General features: G+C 42.5%; 1 protein-coding gene across 1 annotated transcript in view; it reads left to right on the plus strand.

Annotated features, from left to right (window-relative positions):
• The first annotated feature begins 12103 nt into the window (after positions 1-12103).
• Positions 12104-21442, plus strand: part of TNFAIP6 (TNF alpha induced protein 6) — a 28704-nt gene continuing 19365 nt past the window's right edge. Inside the window, exon 1 of the mRNA XM_029910512.1 lies at positions 12104-12155. Coding sequence (XP_029766372.1) covers positions 12104-12155 — 52 coding nt within the window. The remainder of the gene's footprint in view (positions 12156-21442) is intronic.

Genomic DNA, 21442 nt, shown 5'->3' on the forward strand with positions numbered 1-21442 from the left:
TGTTGGTCCCAGGATATTAGAGAGTTAAGGTGGGTGATATATCTTTTATTGGACCAGCTTCTGTTGGTGAGCGAAACAAGCTTTTGATCCACAGACATAGGCACTAACTCCATGGGTGCTCCAGGACTCAGCACCCACCAGCCACCCAGCGATCAGCTGCTCAGCGGGCCCCACCAAAAAGCTGTTTGGTGGCACCAGCGGGCAGGAGGCACTGGGGGGAGGGTTGGGAAGAGGCAGGAGGAGGGTGGGGCCTCAGGGCAGAACAGGGGTTGAGCACCCCCCAGAAAGAAGAAAATTGGCATCTATGCACACAGAGCTCTTCCTCACAGCTGGGAAAGGTACTCCCAGCATCACAGCAAAATGCAAGGTAAAAGAGATTTTTTTAGCATAAGTAGTTAGCATATATTGTAAAGGAGCATTCAAGGGAGAGTGACCTGCTAGGGTTGCAGCAAGTATTCTAGGCCATGGCACGTGGCTGTGAGAGAGGCTGCATGCCCCCCACCTTACCCTATAGAGGGGGAGTAGATTCTTCCCCCCAAGTCCCGTGTAGTTCCCTGCACAAAGAATGTTTACCTGAGCTCTGTGCATAGTGAGTGGATTTAACCCGTAGTGCATAGTCAGTCCACTCTTTTGAAAATATAACTTGTAAATTGTAAATGGAGCTGGTATGTGTGACTCTGGAAAGAACCTTACGTAGATAAAGGGAAGAGTGAGGAGGTGATAACATGTAGCTTAGATACAAAGACTTATGAAAATCTGAAAATTTCCCTGACAAGCCTGGATTGATGGTGAATTGGTTCTTCAGCATGATGAACCCTCTTGATATATCTAAAAATTAGAGGTGGAAAAGACATATTCGATATTTCAGATGAATGTTGTCCCTTCCTGTTGCTGGACAGCCCCAGGATTAGCGGTGGGGGGCTCAAAGGTGCTTATAAGTGCTTAAAAGGACCTTTGCACTCAGCTCCCACCCCCCGCCACTGAGCTGTGCCCAGTACAGCTTAACCACAGCTCAGGATCTGGATCACAGTTGTAACACTGCACCCCATATTTTCACAGGGATATTATTATGATAGGATTATGGCATAATTATGATGCATTTTGTACAAGATAAGTCATGAGGTGTCATTGAAAAAGTTATGATTTGCTGAATATGATTATCTTATTTGTATGCATGTATCATTTTTGTATCTGAAGTTATGAATATTGCTTAGGGATCTGTATCTCAAATGGGCTTACTCTGGAAAACACCCACAACCAGCCTTTCAGGTACAACAATGAAGAAGCCAGATGTGGCTGATGGCCCATCAGCAAAGACAATGAACTGTGGAATAGTTTAACCTTCCTATGGGCGTTTTGGCCAGTCTGTAAGCAATGGCTGCTATAACACTGCAAGGACATGACCAGGCCACATGATTCTGGACTCCATCTTGGGATGTCAGTATTTTTCCATAAACCAGTCTGGGAACCAAGTTTTGAAACAAAGGGTTCCTGCTGTATGCTAAAGCTATATAAGGCAGGGAGTGACATCATCTGTTGTTCTTCACTTCCCACACAAGGAGACTCTTGGGGAACAAAGACTGAACTGGGGGAAATGCTGGACCCAGGCTAAAGGGATTTCTAGCCTGTGTATAAAAGACCTGGGGATTCTAAGCTGTAAAGCAAGTGCACCTTGCCCCTTAAAAATCTGTAGCCTGCCTGTACCATCAATTAGGGTGAAAATCAGATTGGATATGAATTAGCAATCTAGTATATTAAGTTTATCTTGCATTTTTGTTTATTCACTAGGTAATCTGCTTTGATCTGTTTGCTATCACTTATAATCACTTAAAATATATCTTTTGTAGTTAATAAACTTGTTTTTGCTTTATCCGAATCAGTGATTTTGGTGTGAAGTGTGTGGGAATCTTAGCTCAGAGGGGCTGTTGTATATTCCTCTCCACTTTGGGGGGGAGGTGAACTGGATAATAAATTCATACAGGTTGGGGTTTGGACCAGGGCAGGACAATACCGCTCTAGGGTCCTAGGCTGGAAAGCTGGGAGTGATTTTGGCTGTAGCCTCCCTATTGTTGGTTCACATGCAGTGGCTGGTCAGAGAGCCTGCATGTAACTGCAGCTGGGTGTGTCCCTATCTGTGTGGATGCTGATGGAAGTGTAAGACCGGAAGCATGTCTGTAGCTTGTCACAGCAGCACAGTGTGAGAGGGAGCCCAGGCTGGTGGGTCAGAGGGCTCAGTGGTCCCGCAGTTCCAGGTGGCACCCCGGGGGGAACCCATCACAACAGTAATTAAAGATCCCAGGGCAGTTTTGAAGAAGTAAAGTTTTCTGATATTCATCTTCAATTTATCCTTTTTCACTTTAATTCTTGTCAGACCAGAGAAATATATCTGAGTGGGAGAATCTAACTGTACTTAGGTGCCAGATACCTCTCTCCTATAATACAAAGCATGATTGGAAGGATCCATTTTCCACCCCAAAATGGTTATGAATTAAACAGTCAATACTGATTTGCATTATTTACAGGAAAGCTTCTGTCAAGGCTCCTTCCCCACTCTGAACTTTAGGGTACAGATGTGGGGGCCTGCATGAAAACTTCTAAGCTTAACTACCAGCTTAGATCTGGTTTTGCTGCCACCACTCCCAAGTGCTAATTCCCTTCCCTGGGTAGCCTTGAGAGACTTCTTCACCAATTTCCTGTTGAACACCGATCCAAACCCTTGGATTTTAACACAAGGAGAATTTAACCATCCCCCCTCCTTTCCCCCACCAGTTTCTGGTGAGTTCAGATCCAACCCCTTGGATCTTAAAACAAGGAAAAATCAAGCCAGTTCTTAAAAAGAAGGCTTTTAATTAAAGAAAGAAAGGTAAAAATCATCTCTGTAAAATCAGGATGGAAAATAACTTTACAGGGTAATCAAACTTAAAGAGCCCAGAGGAACCCCCTCTAGCCTTAGGTTCAAAGTACAGCAAACAGAGATAAACACTCTAGCAAAAGGAACATTTACAAGTTGAGAAAACAAAGATAAAACTAACACGCCTTGCCTGGCTGTTACTTACAAGTTTGAAATATGAGAGAGACTTGTTCAGAAAGATTTGGAGAGCATGGATTGATGTCTGGTCCCTCTTAGTCCCAAGAGTGAACAACCCCCAAAACAAAGAGCACAAACAAAAGCCTTCCCCCCACCAAGATTTGAAAGTATCTTGTCCCCTTATTGGTCCTTTGGGTCAGGTGTCAGCCAGGTTACCTGAGCTTCTTAATCCTTTACAGGTAAAAGGATTTTGGTGTCTCTGGCCAGGAGGGATTATAGTATTGTACACAGGAGGGCTGTTACCCTTCTCTTTTAGTTATGACAGCTTCTGAAATATGTCCTAACAATTTTGGAATGTTTCAGTTCCACTCTGACTAAGGTCCCGGAACATTAGTGAGTTAGTCCAGCAGCCCCAGCACAACCACTAGAAAGAAAACAATGAAGTAAATAGAATTTAAGAGATGCAATATTTCGTTTGAGCCAAATCCTGGTTCTTTGGCTACAAATCAGACAACTCCCTGAGCCACACAAAGAAACATTGTTTCCACAGAAAGTTTCCCTAGTTTCTTAGTATTAGTTATTTAGTTTCTAGATGGAAGAACAAATTTTAGCAGTAACACCAAAACACACACTGGGGGCTGCATTAGCAAATTGCAGTGAGCTTAAGAGCTACATCTAATGTGCATATAAATATCCATAATTTTTTTTAAAATGAGCTCCAACCCAGAGGTTGCTTTTGCTTTTGTCTTTCTTGCCAAATGGAGAGAATTTGCTTGTTGTTTGAATTCACAAGTTAAAAAACCTACCGCTGAACTGTGTTGTCCCCAGCCTGCAGTTACAGGGATACAGCAGTCACTGTACGTAATTTAGAACTCTGAAGTGCATACATTGCCTCTTGAATCCTGAATTATAGGATTCTAAAGCTATAATTATAAAAATATTTGCTTTTGGTCTCCTGCTCCTGCCAAATGTTATAGTCAGCAAGATTTCCTTGTGCCTCTGCTGACTGCACCCATTGTCCAGGAAGTACTTCTTAGGATAGTATCTCAACCAAGTGCTCCATGATAGGTTCAGTTTTCTCCCAATTGCCTCTCACAAGAAGTCAGGAAGCTGTTTCCCTTCAGAAATGTAACCCAGTCCATTTTGCCCCCAAAAACATGTAAGACTCATTTGGTTTCATTAAAAGCAAAGTTTAGCAAGAAAAGAGAAAATTAGATTTTAAAAATGACATGCATATCTTAGCTAGTCTTAAACTCCACGACTGTAGACTCCAAAGTCCACAGTCTACACAGGTATCCTTTTGGGCCAGTTACAACATAAAAGTGAGAACTTGCATTTCTAGAGAGCACAGCTTTTCTCTCCAGTTTTTCTTTTTCTTCTTGACCCTTTTGACAGATCACAAGTCACAGAACCTAGACTCTGGTCTCTAAGCATGTATCACAGGTTGTTCTTTCTCCCTAGCTTCTCTCTTTTCCCCTGACCCATTCAAGAAGAAGCCTGTCTACACTGCAATCAGACACCGGCACCTAACCCAGGCCAGCTGCCTGGGACTTGTGGGGCTACAGCATGCAGGGCTGTTTAATTGCGGTGTAGATGTTCAGGCTCAGGCTGCAGCCTGAGCTCTGGGATCCTGCTACCTTGCAGAGTTCTAGAGCAGGGGTGGGCAAACTTTTTGGCCCAAGGGCCACATCAGGGTGCGAAACTGTATGAAGGGCCGGGTAGGGAAGGCTGTGCCCCCCAAACAGCCTGGCCCCCATCCCCTATCCGACCCCTCCCACTTTCCACCCCCTGACTGCCCCCCTCAGAACACTCCACCCATCCAACCCAACCCCCCCCTCCTTGTCCCCTGACCGCCCCCTCCCAGGACCCCCGCCCCTAAATGCCCCTGGGACCCCACCCCCTATACAATCCCCCCTGTTCCCCGTCCCCTGCCTCCCCCGAACCTCTGCCCCATCCAACCAACCACCCCCCCCACTCCCTGTCCCCTGACTGCCCCCAGGACTTTCTGCCCCATATCCAACCCCCCAGCCCCCTTAACACGCCGCTCAGAGCAGCATGTCTGGACCCACGCCTCCCGGCTGGAGCCAGACACACTGCCACGCCACCCTGCATGAGTGCGCAGCCCTGCCGCCCAGAGCGCTGTCCGCGTGGCTGCGGGGGGAGGGGAGACAGCAGGGGAGCGGCCAGGGGCTAGCTGCCTGGCCAGGAGCTCAGGGGCCAGGCAAGACGGTTCCGCGGGCCAGAGTTTGCCCACCTCTGTTCTAGAGCCTGGGATCCAGCCTGACCCTGAACGTCTACACCGCAGTTAAAGAGCCCCTTAGCCCAAGCCCTGTGAGTCTGAGTCAGCTGGCATGGGCCAGCTGTGGGTGTCTAATTGCAGTGTAGACAGGCTTCTTGATGCAAGGGTCAGAAGCTCAGGGGCCTTTGGAGTCTTCAGATACTTTTGAACTGTGCCCCCACTCCAGTACCTTCTAAATAAAGATATTTCCTTTGATGGATTTGCCAAGAAGGATAGGGAAGACTCCACTGACTGTTTCTCAAATCCATTCATAATTATATTCACTGCTCTGGATGAACAACTTTGGTTCCTGCTTTTTCCTCTAGTATTTTGGAACAGATTTTTTTGAAGATGTATACGCACTCGATAGTTGGTCCCCTGCTCATTTTTACATCTTATTTCTAAAAAACAATCCCTATCCCCAAGAGTAATCTTTTATGTATGTTTTTGCATGTTAAGGGTCGTGGCTGGAGGTATTTTTATGAATCCAGCTCACTTTGCCCTTACAGAAATGGCTTGCATTTTCCTATAATTCTCTCGACTTTATGTCCTGTTTTGTCTTAAATATGAGTGATTGACAAACTAATATGTATCTGTCACAAAACTATGTGATACAAGTGTCACAGTGTTATTCTCAGCCCAAGTTTATTTATTTAAGTTTAAAAAAAATTGAATCTGTTTCTATAAACATTTCCCAGTAATTCTTTTCCCCAGTGGGTTGGCAACAACTGTCTTGCATCAGTCTGTGGGATTATGTTCAGCATGGAGTAATATTCAGTAAGTGAGATTTATGTGAAATTTACCTTCCAAGGAAGGATGATTCATTCAACACTGTTCACTTTACTAGATTTCTCTGTCTCTGTACTGATCTGATAAGCTGCCAAGTGCTCAGAACCCTATTTACTTCACTGGGATTTCAGGCTAGAAGCATATGTGTACAGTCCCTTAAAGTCTGCAGCAGGAAGCCAGGCTGGAGTGATCTCACAGTTCAGGGTAACTGTGTCTGTATTCCCTCCTTGTGGTCCACCAAGGGCACCCAATCTAGGCTCCTCAGCCATTGCCTGTCTTGGGTCGATACTAACATCTCTCTCTCTCCCTCCTGACTGGGTTTTTGCAGGCTACACAGTTCCATGCATACACTGTGATATTCCCAGCAAGCCAGTCTGCCTAAACAGGCCAGTGTCGGCACTTTGTTTTCTCTCCAGAGGCTAGGAACAGCGTAATTGCCTGCAATTATAAGTTATAAGCAAGCACATTTCTTCTTAAGGTGAAAGAATGACAGAGAAAACATATTTGAACAGTAAAAGAACTGACCCGCATGCTAAAAAGCTCACCAGAGCTCACCCCATCTCCAGACTCAGGATCTGGTAGGTGTCAGTCCTTCAAAATCCTTCAAAACACTTGGTTTTCCTTGTGGTCACCAGTTCATAACTGTCTCAGAACCAGAACAAAGGCTGGGCAGAGCAGCCATTTCTTTATACAGCTCAGGCCTTTGATCTTGGCCTTTGGTAACAGGTAATCACCAGACAAAGACCCTCTTCTCAGAGCATAGCTTCAAAAGGCTGGGTTTTTGTATAACCAGAGTTGGGTAATTTTTAACTACTCTGCAGGGAATCCCCAGGAAATCCACTTCACACTTATTGTCCCTTCTCGTCCAGCACATTTTTAATATTCACATTAGTCCTTTGTACTCCCAGGCCTTACATCACATCTCTCCCTCCCTTTGTCCCTGCCCCGAGACTTGAGGTTACGTGCAATCCCAGCCCACAATAATACATAATTTTTCATTTAATACAATGGACACAAAATATACTTAAACTTAATTCAGTAAGGTCTCTCAAGGCAGGAAATTGCCTTATCTGTCAAAAGGGGAACTGGGAAAAGTGCTAAGAGAAGCTCTATAGTGAAGCAGGGAGAAGCAGAATTATATGACCCGATCTCTGACTGAATTTGAATCCTTCCTGTGCCATCAGACATTGCTTAGGGCATGTACAAAGCTCTGACATCCCTGTCTATGCTGAGCCACTCTTTGCATGACCTCTATGTTGTTAAGTAAATTTTCCCTTTCTGAGCCCTGGTCTACACTACAGAGTTAGATTGACACAAGGCATCTTACATTGACCTAACTATGTAAGTGTCTACACTAAAATTTAGCTCCCGCTGATGTAACGCACCCACTACACCAACTTAATAACTCCACCTCAATGAGAGGCATAGGGTATGTCTACACTACAGGATTAATCCGAATTTAGATAATTCGAATTTGGAAAACAGGTTGTATAAATTCGATTGTGCGCGGCCACACTAAGCACCTTAATTCGGTTTTTAACCACATAAATTCGGTGGTGTGCGGCCACACTACCCCATTAACTTAAACACAGTAATTCGGTGGTGTGCGGCCACACTAACCCTAATTCGAATTAACAAAATCGATTTAGGCTCTACTCCGTTCGTCGAGGTGGAGTACAGAAATCGATTTAAAGGGCCCTTTAATTCGAATTAACTGGCTCTGTAGTGTGGACGGGTGAAGGGTTAATTCGGATTAAGGCAGCTAAATCCGAATTAAAGTCCTAGTGTAGACCAGGCCATAGAGTCAATGTCAATGTAATTAGGTTGACACAGTGTAAACACTGTGTTGTTTATACCAACTGTTACTGGCTTCAGAAGCTGTCCCGCAACTGCCCCACAGTTCAATCGGAGCTCCTGGTGAGGATGCATACTACTGACACAAGGAGCAAAATGTAGACATGCACAAGCAAATAAATTGTGTAGCGTAGACATGCCTTGAGTAGTGTTTGTTGGAGGAATTCTTTTGATCAGCACCTTTACTCTGTTCCTCCAGCTGCCCATTGACATGGCAGATTCTCTGGCTTTATTCTTAATATATGTCCCAGATATTTCCATCTTCTTTTCTGCATATCTTTAGAGATAAGAGGTTGTTGAACTCTGATGAATGTGGGCATTTGTTATAAATTCATTCTATTTAATACCTAGTATTTTCCTACGGCATTTGCTTTTGAAGACATTTAGACATCTCTTTTTACCTTTGGTGAACATGCTCAGTATTTCGAACAAACATTTCTTAGAGCTACTCCTTCCACAACTCCTTCTACATTATTGTGCTTGTTAGTTAGTTTTTAAAAGAACCCACTGCATGGAGGGAATGGTTTGGGGGTTTTTTAAATCAAAATTGAAGAAACAAAAAGGATGGGCAGTAATAACAACCTCTAGTGTTGCTTAGTATGCACTAAGTGGTATTCATGTCTTAACTCACTGCTTAGATGTTACAGTGAAAAAACAGTTTTGCTAACCCCATGCATCCAAAAATCAAGTCAACCCCCCAAGATCATAAGATTAGCATAAAAATACTTTTTTTTTAAATAATTTTTGGGGGGTGATATTTGTTTTCCAGCTTTTGAGCCTATGTTCCTTGTGTATTCAAACTTTTCTCTGCAGCCATGGGTCTTGGAAACGTAGGTTTTTGTTTTTGTTTCTTAAATAAAAGCTGAAACTCTCACTTAATCATATGAATCTAGGAGATGAGGACTTAAGGAAAACACCAAATACAGTGGGATTTATGATAAAATCATGAGAGTTGACAACATGGAAGAACACTACATATATATCTAAGAGAGACAGACTGATAGAAGATAGTGAGAATGGGGAAGAACATGCTTGATTTTTTTTTCCTGGATGCCTTCTGGGACTCAAAATACTAGGCCTCAAAATACTTCTTGACGGACTGAAAACTGATCCTGTCCATGTCACCTCACAACAGAGACTTCATGGAGCATTGCTAATTCTGCTGACAGAATCTGCAATGCAGATGGTTTGTTATGGTTCCATAGCCTTTGGGGTCCATTTGTTCAAAGGGATCATCTTGATATGTAGAGATTTACATACCAGTGGGTCATTTTCTTTAGTGCTATTTAGAAGGTCTCCTGCATGGAGATAAGAATAACTTGGGTTTCTTTGAGCTCCCCAGGGGGGAGGGGCATGGGCAATGCCCCTAATTCAGACTAAGCAGAGGGAATTTGTTCCCAGTGCCTACCCCAGCAACCTCTCATCCTTGCCTGGCACCAGGGGTTGCTGCGCTTTCCCTGCCAGACTTACCTACTGGGGGGAGAGGGGCTCTGTCTTTCTCAGGCTGCATGTCCGTCCGTCCCCGTCCCACCCTCCTGGCATGTTTCCAGCTTGCTAAGCCCCTCTCCCCAGAAGCCAGGCCCACACAGGGAGTGCAGGGTGCGCAACAGATCCGATTCCCCTGCCAGATGAGGATGGCCACTCCAGGTTGCTGCCTTTGTGCAGCGCAGCATCTGCCGGCAAGAGCCCAACTGGGGAGGCGGTGGCGGCTCACCACCTCTATTCCCCACCTGGGCCCAGCTGCTGGGGAGAGGGGTCAAGCGAGCTGGAAATGTACTGGTGGGAGGCGCAGCCAGAGCCCCCCTTTCCCCACACATGGGCCCAGTCAGGGAGCGGAGGGGGCGGGCCAACGCCACCTCCCCAGCCAGACTCTTGCAGGCAGCTGCTGTGCTGCACAGAGGCAGTGACCCAGAGCGGCCACCCTCACCCAGCAGGAGAAGTGGCTCCATCCTGCCCCCGCTGCTCCCCACCCAGGCTCCGCTGCTGGGGAGAGGGGCTGAGCGAGCCGGAAATGTGGCAGAGCCCTCTCCCCCCAACAGGCTTTATGGTTACACCCTGCATGTCTGTGTAAAGCCATAGCCCTGGTCCAGCAGCTCTAACCCCAGCAGCCTGTCAGCAAACACCAGCCACACTCTGGCTTCCAGAAGCCTTGATTACTACTTGAAGGGGACCCCAACACACTCCCAGTCCCAGATTTTTCTGCACTGTCCAGCCCTCTTGTGGACAGCCTAGATATAGTAGGTCCTTTGTCCCTCTAAATGGTTCATTATACAACAGTTTGCCACCTAAAATGGAGTTACCCACACAGTTCACAACACTGGATTAGTTTCAGTTAAAGAATAAAACAAGTTTATTTAACTACAAAAAGAGAGATTTTAAGTGAATACAAGTATGAGGCATTAAAGTCAGAAGTGGTTACAAGAAAAATAAAGATAAAACATTTTCTAACCTTAACTAACTAGACTTGATTCAAAGCAAAGTCCTTTGCCACATGTTTCCAGTAACACTGATAACCAAACTCTCAGGCCACAATCTTCTTCCAAAGTCTAGCAACTGTGTCTTTTGTCATCTTAGGTGAAAAGAGAGAGGTAGGGAGGGAGAGATAAACAGGTGTTTTTGCCCCTCATTTTTATAGTTCAGTCCTACTTTGAGATGCATTTTCCTGAAGGTTACCCCTCAAAATAAAGTTTATTCAAACAGTAAAGAGGGAAACACAGAGTCTAATAGTGAAAGAGGCTCTTTCTTCTCACCTGTTTGCTGAAATGCAGATTTTTCTTGTCTACTGTCCCCCCCCCCCCCACACTGTCTGAGGATCCTTTTTACTACTTATACATAAATTGAGGTAACACACATTCCTTTGTTTAAGACCTGCTTGACCAGTTCTGCCTAATCAGGGCTATATGGATTTGAACATGTACCACCAATGTCATTCAGGGGAATTCATAACTTTACATATAATGTTGCTATCTATATTCTACCATGATATTATTGACCTGCAAATTATTAGTTTTCAAATAATACCTTACAAGGCATATTTTGTACAAAGATTCTTACAATAGTATGTAGGGTGTGAATACCGGGTGTCGTCAGACGCTACCGGTGTGGTGCTCTGCTCTGTTCAATGATGATAACAGTCAGCTGTGTGCATGTGTGTTCTCCCTGTGTGCTGTCCCAGCTCTGCTCAGATAGCTGGCATAGCAGATCTCGAGTGAACCACCCAATGACGCTAATAAGGTACGAAGGCACCCGGCCAGGTTTATTGTCAAATGAAGCACAGTAATAGTTTCCCGCAGACTCTACAGGACAGACTACGAATATGTGCCCCCTGACAATGGACCGGCTCAGTCAGTGGCGGGATTTGCCACTGCCCCCTAGGCCAGACAAAGACGTCCACTCAGGGATGCATTCTTATACATAGGTACAAATAGGTTACGCATCATTGAATGCATTGAGGTACAGCCCCTCTACGCATTAGGGTGTTGCCTTTCTCCTGGTACAGGTTGGTTCGATCAAACAAGTCTATCCATCATATTGTTTATCCATCGTATTGTCCTTTAATATTGTCTATCCATCATATTGTCCTTTTGACCCTGTCTTTAGGCTGGGTCTGCCTGTTCCTTGTTATCTCTGTGGGATGTGTTCATACCAGGCTGTTCTATTGCCATCCTGGCACACGTTCTTTTAGCAGCCTTCCTCTTGCCAACTTCTGTGAGCAGGGCCTGCCTCTGGCTCACAGCCTAACTTTGCTTTATGCTAGCAATGTCTTGACCATTACTTCAGTTTAGGCCTCAGGCCTCATACCGGGCCTCTGATACCAAGGGTTTATGTCTCAGGGCCTCATCTTACTATATGGGTGCATTCCATCACAAAGATATAAAGGCAACAGCTGTGATAACATCAGAATCACTAAGTATGTGTGAATAGAATTACTAAGAATGGAACTCAGTGACATGCACTTTGAGGTTATACGTTCATTGTCCATGCTTTGTATAAGATGCTTTTTTTAATTTATAGAGCACCAAAGATAATCATTGACTGTATGCTTTCTGGACCTTGTAGGTCTTCAGAATCTTTTTGAAGATGATATTTTTGCATGTAGTAATTTTTACTAGGAGGCTGTTGAAGCAAAATGGGTGGCATAGAAAGAACGCATAATGCTGGGAGCTGGCAAAGAAAGCAAAGAGACCACAGAAGCATGGGAGGAATGTAGGTAGTTTGTTGATGAATACTTTATAAAGCTGGAATTAAAATAGGCAGCGTGGCCTTGAATGGACAAAAGTTAAAAATAAGAAATACTGTAAAAATATCATTTGAAAAGACACAGTCTGCCAATGATCTCAACAACACCAAGCAAAATTCCCTTAAAACACACAAAGAGGAGGAGATCCAGTCAGCAATCAAGTCACGAAGGGAAAACAGTGAGAGCTTAACATAGGGCCAGAATATAGCAGTAATATTAACTGCTTTCTCTTTTCCAATGTTTAATGAGGAAAACTGGAGATAAAATGCCAGAAAATGGAAACAGTGCTTCCATGGAAGGAAAGAAACAAAACTAGGGCTTTAGCAGTCACACAAAAACATGTCTTGTGTAAACCAAAATAACTTAGGAGGGATAAAACTGTAAAACAAGGTAGGCTCATGCTTTGGAAAGGGACAGCAGAGGACATTTCTAGTCCAAAAAAAGAAGTATTTATGAAAGACAAGGAAGATGTTCCAAGAAACGGACTATTAGCTAACATAACTCTTTGAGAAAGGAAGTAAAGTGGAGACAGAGAATGAGCAAGGCAGCAAGCAGTAAATTTGACATCAGTGTCTGACACTACATGGAATAAAATCGTAAAGCACACATACACACTCAAAGATGATAAAAATATTGAGTTGTTATGGACTTAATAATGTCTGAGAAATCTGATATTCTCTAAGTGGGAGTTAAGACAGACAGGAGGAGGGTGGAGAAGGAAATGAATGGAAATGAGTGTTACAGGCTAATCGGGAGATCTTAAGCCACGTCTGCTGCGACGACTCCACTGAACATATTATCACTATATTCATCAGTATGGACTTCAAAAAGGAATTTGGGTTATCACTAGAAGGAAAACTAATGCCTATGATTAATATTTATGGGATGGGAGGCACTGTCCTTAACTAATAAAGTAAGTGGTTGGGAAACCAAAGGTGGATTGTAACAGTACTGTGAAAGTGTGATTCAAGGCAGGGAAAGCAGCAATTGGTTTACCACAGGCTCTTCTCTAGTCCGTAACTGGAAGGTCCTATCCGTGGGATACACGATCTTAGACACAAAACAAAATGAGGTGAATCATATAGTAAGGGAAAGGATCAGTTACAAAGAAATAGAGAAAATGAGAAAAAAAGTGCAGGTAATAGCTCATGATTTTTGAGTTAAGACATGTTTGGGATTATAAAACTGAGGTCAAGAATGCAGAATGTGTATAGTAAATAGGAATAGTCCACAGGAAGACACAGAACCACAAAAGCACTAGGATCAGATTTTTAAAGGTATTTAGGAATCTAAAATTGCAGGTGGCACTTTTGAAAATCCCAGTAGGTGCCCATCGAATCTTTAGGTTGATAAATACATTTAAAAGTTGGCCCTTAGTACCATTTGTATCTTTTGTCAGATAGGCAAACAAAATGTTGGAATGGACAAGTAGAAGCATGAAATACATGTTTTTTAAAAAAGTCATTCAGGCATTATATGCTGCATTGCATTAGTTCACTCATTGTATACTTCTGGAGTTCTGGCTTCAAGTTAGAGACCTGACACAGCAAAATGTGAGTTTAGTGGTCTCACCACACTCTCTAATGAACATAATTACTTAGGATCTGATCCAATGTCCATGGAAATCAATGGGAGTCTATTGACTTCAAGGGGTGTTGGATCACTTCCTTATATAGCTTCTACTGTCCCTCAAAATATATCCTAGATTTATTATTTATAATTATATGTATTATCATAATGCTTAGGAGTCCTAGTTTAGACCAGGACCCTATTGTGCTCAGCACTGTACAAAGACAGAACAAACAGACAGTCCTTGCCCCAAAGAGCTTACAATATTATGTTAAATCAAATAAATAATAAAATGACAAAAAACATAGAAAATTAAAACAAGCTGTTGTGAAGGCCCAGTTATAACTTTAAAAGCACACTATAATTTAAAAAACAAAACAAAACAATAGAGACACAACTACTTACTATTATGGCTTACACTACTCCAGTAGTGTTATAAAATTGTGCAACATTTCAATGAAAATGTATTGTTTTCTTTTCTCTATTTTCTGTTTAAATACTGGGTATGGGAAAGGAGCATTTTTGTTTTAGTTTGTTCTGTTTTAACATTTGGTGAGGATGGTGTCATTCTGGTTTGTGATGCCATAAAAACTGAATAGTCAAATAATTGGTGTAGGGATGTGTGACGGGGTAGACTTGGCCCAGAGGCCCCCTGCTGGAAGCCTCAGGGACCTACTACACCCTATCCCAGAAAGGAGCAGTGGAGAAGTCCTCCAAGCTGCCTAGAGTGGCTGCAGGGGGAAGCAGCTGATTGGAGAGAGGCTACAGGGAGCAGCCAATCAGGGCCCAGGAGGACCACATAAAAGGAGCTGCAGTAGTAGAAATAGTCAGTTGCTGCCTGGAGCCAGAGGAGCATGGATGGTGGTGTTCCTGGCTGGCTGAAGGACATATAGGACCATGGACAGAGCAGTTGCTGGCAGAGACTGGGGGAGCAGAGAAGGTGTTCCTGGCTGGCTGCTGGGACTGAAGCAAGCAGTTGCTGGCAAGGACTGCAGGAGCAAGCGAGAGCTCCTGGCTGGCTGCTGAGACTGAGTACAAGCCTTCAGCCCTATGGTAAGGGTGAAGCATTTATGGTAAGGGAGGCTGTGGAGAAGTGGCCCAGGGAATTGTAGCAGCAGCACAGTGTGACGGGTTGGATCACAGAAACCCCCTTGGGAGCTGCCACCCGATGTGCCAAGACTACCCCTGCTTCTGTTTTCCCTGCCAGCTCAGGACTCCAGCACCCCGTCTTGCTGAGTCAGACACTCCTGTCTGACTCCAACACAGACCAAGGGTCTGAATCACTTGTCCCAAAACTGTGAGTTTACCCAAAAACAGCTCACAGGAGTGTGCTTGTCTTTAGCACTCAGATGCCCAACTCCCAATGGGGTCTAAACCCAGATAAATCCGTTTTACCCTGCATAAAGCTTATGCAGGGCAAACTCATAAATTGTTCGCCCTCTATAACACAGATAGAGAGATATGCACAGTTGTTTGCTCCCCCAGGTATTAATACATACTCTGAGTAAATTACTAAATAAAAGTGATTTTATTAAATACAGACAGTAGGATTTAAGTGGTTCAAAGTAGTAACAGACAGAACAAAGTAAGTCACAAGCAAAATAAAGTAAAATGCGCAAATCTATGCCTAATCAAACTAAATACAGATAAGTTCCTCACCAGTTCCAGAATGCTCCCTTTTACAGGCTAATCTCCCTTTAGCCTGGGTCCAGCAATCTCTCACAACCCCTGTAGTTACTGTCTTTTGTTTCAGTTCCCTTCAAGCATCCTGGGGGGGTGGAGAGGCTCCTTCTTTAGCCAGCTGAAGACAAAATGGAGGGGTCTCCCCCAGGGTTAAATAGACTCTCTCTTGTGGGAGGAGACCCCCCCTCCTCCCTCCTATGCAAAGTCCAGCTCCAAGATGGAGTTCTGGAGTCACCTGGGCAAGTCACATGTCCCTGCATGACTCAGTCTTTACAGGCTGAAGCCATTGTCCACATGGTATCTTGCATGTCTCCAGGAAGACTTCTTATGTGGATTGGAGCATTCCAAGATGCATTGTTCCAAGTGTTTCCTGATCAGGTACTTAACCTGGCAAATTCCTTCCTAAAGAAGCTGACCAAATGCCTCACCAAGCTTACTTAGAAATCAAGCAAGCATACAGCCCATATTCTTAACCTCAAGTAGAAAATGGTATATATGTACAAAGGATGAATAGATATAGTAGACCATAACCTTTACGGAGATATGTTACATGGCACAGGCAGCACAAAACATATTTCAGTTATATCATACATACATTTATAAACACCCACCCATAAAGCCTTATGGGGTACGCTGTCACACACAGTTTAAAGGGGTGCAGCAGGGAGGAAGCCCTGGGGACATGACCCTATACCAGGGTCGAGGGGCTATTTGAAGCTGTCTCAGAAGGGGCTGCAGGACTGATTAAGGCCTGAGCCCAAGGAAAGCTGCAGGTAGGAAGCCCTGGGGGGTACAGCCCCATACCTGGGCTGGGACTCTTTAAAGACTGAGCCTGGGGAGGGCTACAGAGATAGGCCCTGGTTGGACTGTATGCCCTAGAAGGGGTCTGTTTGTTTCACATACAGACTGTGTGAGAGACTTGGACAGAGGGCTGAGTCATTGAAAACCTGACTGAAAAAACACTGACAGAGGTTAACGCAGAATGAGCGTGCAGGCACACGCATTCAGCCAGCAGGAGGTGCTCGTGAGAGGTGCATGCCACCCCATTACAGGATGCAAACTATGGGAAAGGGAAAAGATTCCTACATTTCTGCAGCAGTAATTACTCACTGAGAACTATATTCTGCCCTCTGTGAGCATGCATACCTTGCATGACTACTTTATACATCAAAGGAAGCATACATTCTTGACAATTGCATGTTTTTATAAATGTATATATTCTGGTATGTTTTTTGTAGCACTCTTGCTTTCCCATAATACTGTAATTAAGTACACTTATATTACAGAGCACTTTTCCCAAAAGTTGAGTACATATTGCAGAATGATCACTGTAGCCTACCTCTGGTATCTTTTATACCAGTTTTGCACTGGTGCAACACCACTGAATTGATTTACACTGATGTAAGTGACATCAGCATCTGACCTGTCAATCTCTGACTTCTGCACATTGTGGGGTCCCATGCGGGGAGAATAAAGCACACGACCAATGTGGTTGCAAGCTGAATCTGAATCCTGTTTATTACAAGCTTTCTTTTATAGTCTTTCTCAACATTACATAACACAATTAGGCTATAATCACACATCTACCGATTGGACAAGAAGGAGAATCATGTGTTTATCACATGTATAGCCCCACACTGATTGGTTCAACCGTTCCTTACATAAGGCCATGATTTATTACCTTGTTTACCTCATCTTATATAATCCCTAGATCACCAGGGGGCCTTACATAAGGCCATGATTTATTACCTTGTTTACCTCATCTTATATAATCCCTAGACCACCAGGGGGCGCCTTTGTCTTACAAGGCCATGAGCCATTGCCAGGCAAGTGTCCCATCGTGACCCTTACCTTCTCATGGAACTTTCCATTAGGTGGCGTAAGGATGATACATCCCCACACCACATATGTAGAAAAATCTTGCCATTGGAATGTACACGTAGCTCCCATAGATTTCAATAGAATTGTAGGGGTGTGTCTGAGGGTAGAATTTAGCCCTAAAGCAGTGAATGTGCTGTTACTAGGTTTGTTTGGAAATACTTCGGCCATGTTCTCAGCTATGGCAAAGAAGCACTCAGCACTCCAACAAGAGCTTCAGTGGAAGCTTTGAGTACTGCAAGATTTCACCCCATTATGTATTAAGTTGCTATTTTAATTAAAAATGCATTTAACTTGTGAACTGACACATAAAGATCAAAATCTTTAAGTTAAATCAAACTGCCACTTATTTCAATGTGTAACAGATCTTTCAGTCTTTTGAGGCACAATTTAAGATATAGACTAAATGAACAAGAACTTGGACAAACTTTGAAATAGGATGAATGTTCCTCGGGATCCAGAGAAAACACTGGGCCAGATCCTCAGCTGGTCTCTGTCAGCACAGCTCCCTTGACTTCAGTAAACTATGTAAATATTTCCCACATGAGAATCTGGCCCTTTATGTCTTTAGGTATTTTGTATTCTGCCCTACTCCTACACAGACTTACTTTATCCAGTAACTCCTGTACAATTTCAAAGAGTTGCATGGAAACTCTTAACCCCATATTTCTCAGTCAAGTTCTTTCTGAGCAATTGATTCTGAGCCTAACCCCAGAAACTTTAGGAGAAAACATCAATTTTTGGGGTTGAAAATTAGAAACTTATCACTGAATTTCATTAAATTTTCTTAAAAACAACAGTGAAAATCCAGTGAGTAACATAGCTCTGCAGATAGGTAGTGAAATCTGGAAAATGTTCTGAATTACTGCTCTTTCTTTTGTAGCCTTATACTAAGTTAATAAAAAGCATGTGTACTCCTTTTAATATGATATATGTAAAGGGATATTTTACTAGGCTCGCAAGTGAATAATATAAATTATTGTCTTGTAAGTACCAAATATTTCATGAAAGTTTGCCAAGTCATGTGCACTTTTTGGACACACTTACTACAAAGCATCACATGGATTCTTCTAACCCTCTGAGTAGGAGAATTTAAAAATCTTGTTGCATAGTTGTGACAAATGATAATTTGCAGACCTTTGAAACACCACAGGCTGTCTTAATTTGACAAGACGCTGGTTTGGCCCTGTGGCTAATACCATTAGAGGTACCTTTACAGTCTGAAAATTTCTGATTGAGACCAACTACCCTTTTAAATGAGATTGTTGTATAAGACCCAACAGACAGTCTATAATTGTCTCATCATGTGGTGAATCAGGCTGACATAGCAGCATTAAAACCAGAGTTATGTTTGTAGCCATTATAGATCTTTTTCTACATACCATGGTAGTGAGCACAGTATAAATGCCTACATGGATGAATGAGACTTAGCATTTTGGTTGGCATGATTTGTTCTTGGAGCCAAACAATTTGCCCGTGAAGTAGGACATGGCTTTAGTCTTATCAGCTGCAGAAATATAATGCAGTGTGGTATATTTTAGAGCTACATTTTTCAACCCCTTAAATACACAGAAGTATTGATAATAGCTAACCACATTACATGCAGGAGGAGTGTTTGACATCTGAAAGGGCACCACTGTTGTGCAATAGTTTGCCTGACATGTCAGAATTCTTACAATTTCTTCTTCAAGTGATGTTTCCAATGTAAAGGTTCTCAAGCACCACCTTCCACCCTTTCCAGTCATGACAGCATTGTAAAACTTCCACTTTCCTTTGGATACCAGGCCATCTGATGATATTTCCAAGCTAACTGGCTCTCTTTCTTCCTTTTCCTGGTTTGCCTGAGATATTGCTGATAGTGTGAGTGCGGGAAGCGAGTTGCTCTGCGATTGGCAAGCTATGTGTCCACAAAAAGATGATATTCTTTTATCTAGGGTCTCAAATAACTGCATTCTTTTAAAATCCATCCTTCTCATCACTGCTTGATTTGTAATTTTGGTTATCCAGCTAATTTTTAACATTCTTCTATAACATCACATTTAGAATGCTCTGCGTCTTCTTTAAGTGTCCAGCTCTCACATCCATACAGGAGAGTTGACCATATGTTGCACTTTAGCAATTTAGTGTAGATGTCCAGTTTTAACTTTTGACGGCACAGAAGATTTTGATAGCTGTTTAATACATTTTTTGTAAGCTGCCTCTTTCTCTTGATTTCTTTGAAGAAATAAATTCTTACATGGGGAAGGAAATTGATTTCATGCCATTTGAGTGGCTGATTAAAGAGAATTCACCGTGTCTATAAATGGAAATTAACAATGATTTACTGAGCAGAAAGTGAAGTCCTTGACATTTTGCAAGAGTTGGATAGTTAGCCTTGATGTCCCGCTAACTTCCAGCTCAGGTAATTACACCATCTCCCTAACTTCTCCCTACAGATTCATTTGGCTGCACTAATCTTCTCTTCCTATCCACATTAATTTTTGCGTAGTGTTGTTGTGTGCTGTTCCATCCCAAAGATGGTGCATTTCATGATCTCTGTGTATAGTTTGTACATCAGATTAAGTTTGTAAAGGACTTAGGGAAGGAAGGGACTACATGCAGTAAATAAAAGGTATTGCAATTATTTTAAAGCATGTGTATGTTTATAAAGTGACCACTAAACCAGGGTTTTACTTATATATAAGTTCTATATTGAATATATGGCAAAACAAATAAGTCAGATTTAAAATGTATATGTGATCAGAATCTGGCCCAAAATATTAAAGTATATAAACTCTATTGTACAGGTTAACTTTGCAACTGGATATGTAAGTGGATGTATTGATATGTTGCTTCCAGTTTACTTTGCCTTGCAGTGGCTCCCCTCAGGTTTTTCACTTTGAGAAATTTACTACTAGCCTTAAGGATTTGCTTGCTTTGGAACTGGATTATAGTGTAAATACTATTTCTATTTTGGACATGTGTTTATTTCACAAAATATAAATGGAGAAAAATGTCTGAGACACTTGCTGAATTGTATGCCTGCATTAAAAAGGTCCTACTGGAATCGGTCCATTTATTCGTAATTACTATATTTTAGAATTGCCTGTTAACAAATATCTTACCTTGGCAAATGTTCAGATTTTTTAGTAAGTGAATCCATTATCCTCCCCTAACATCTGCTCTTCATAAACAAAAATGCTTTTGGTTTATTCTCTTTTCATAAGAAATTAGTTTTAAACTAAAACACCATTATACATAGAGGAGCTGATTCTAATCTCATTGAAGTCACTAATAAAACTGCTATTGACTTCAGTGGGAGTTGGATGAGGGTCATAGAAAACAAAGGAGGGTAATGTTTAAAATGAAACCTTAAAAGACCAGCTACATACTCTGTGAAGGATAAATTAGACCCAGGTACAATAAACAATGGGGAAAATAACCAAATTATAACTTTAATCCTTACTCTTATAAAACTGTTTTTTTTATTGGGAACATAGACAGAACTGAAAAAAATTATAACATTTGTTCAGAACTTAATCCAACTATCTGTTTAAATACATTTTAAAATATGCTATATATTACCAAAGCTTGGTATTGGTAAAGTATATTTACCTTTTAGCCTCTAGGGAAATAGGATGAAACTAGCTAAAGTTTTAAATAAAAGAGTAGTTTGGGCTTTTAGCCACATTACAAAATTTCCACACAAACTGATACCTTCCAGCACAACCAGTAGGCCCAAGAAAATCCCAAATCTAATGTATTGTCAGGCATATTGGCCAATTGTAATACTTTCATATAAGCCTGCTGTGACAGTGTACCCCATAAGGCTTTATGGGGAGGGGGTGCTTATAAATGTATGTATGACATAACTGGAATATGTTTGGTGCTGCCTGTGCCAGGTAACATATCTCCGTAAAGGTTATGGTCTACTATATCTATTCATCGTATTTGTACATATATATATCATTTTCTACTTGAGGTTAAGAATATGGTCTGTATGCTGACTTGGTTTCTAAGTAAGCTTTGGGAGGCATTTGGTCAGCTTCTTTAGGAAGGAATTCGCCAGGTTAAGTACCTGATCAGGAAACACCTGGGGAACAATGCATCTTGGAATGCTCCAATCCACATAAGAAGTCTTCCT

Source organism: Terrapene carolina, unplaced genomic scaffold (assembly GCF_002925995.2).
Source record: "Terrapene carolina triunguis isolate 2854851 unplaced genomic scaffold, T_m_triunguis-2.0 Scaffold62, whole genome shotgun sequence".
In the NCBI taxonomy this organism is placed as follows: Eukaryota; Metazoa; Chordata; order Testudines; family Emydidae; genus Terrapene; species Terrapene triunguis.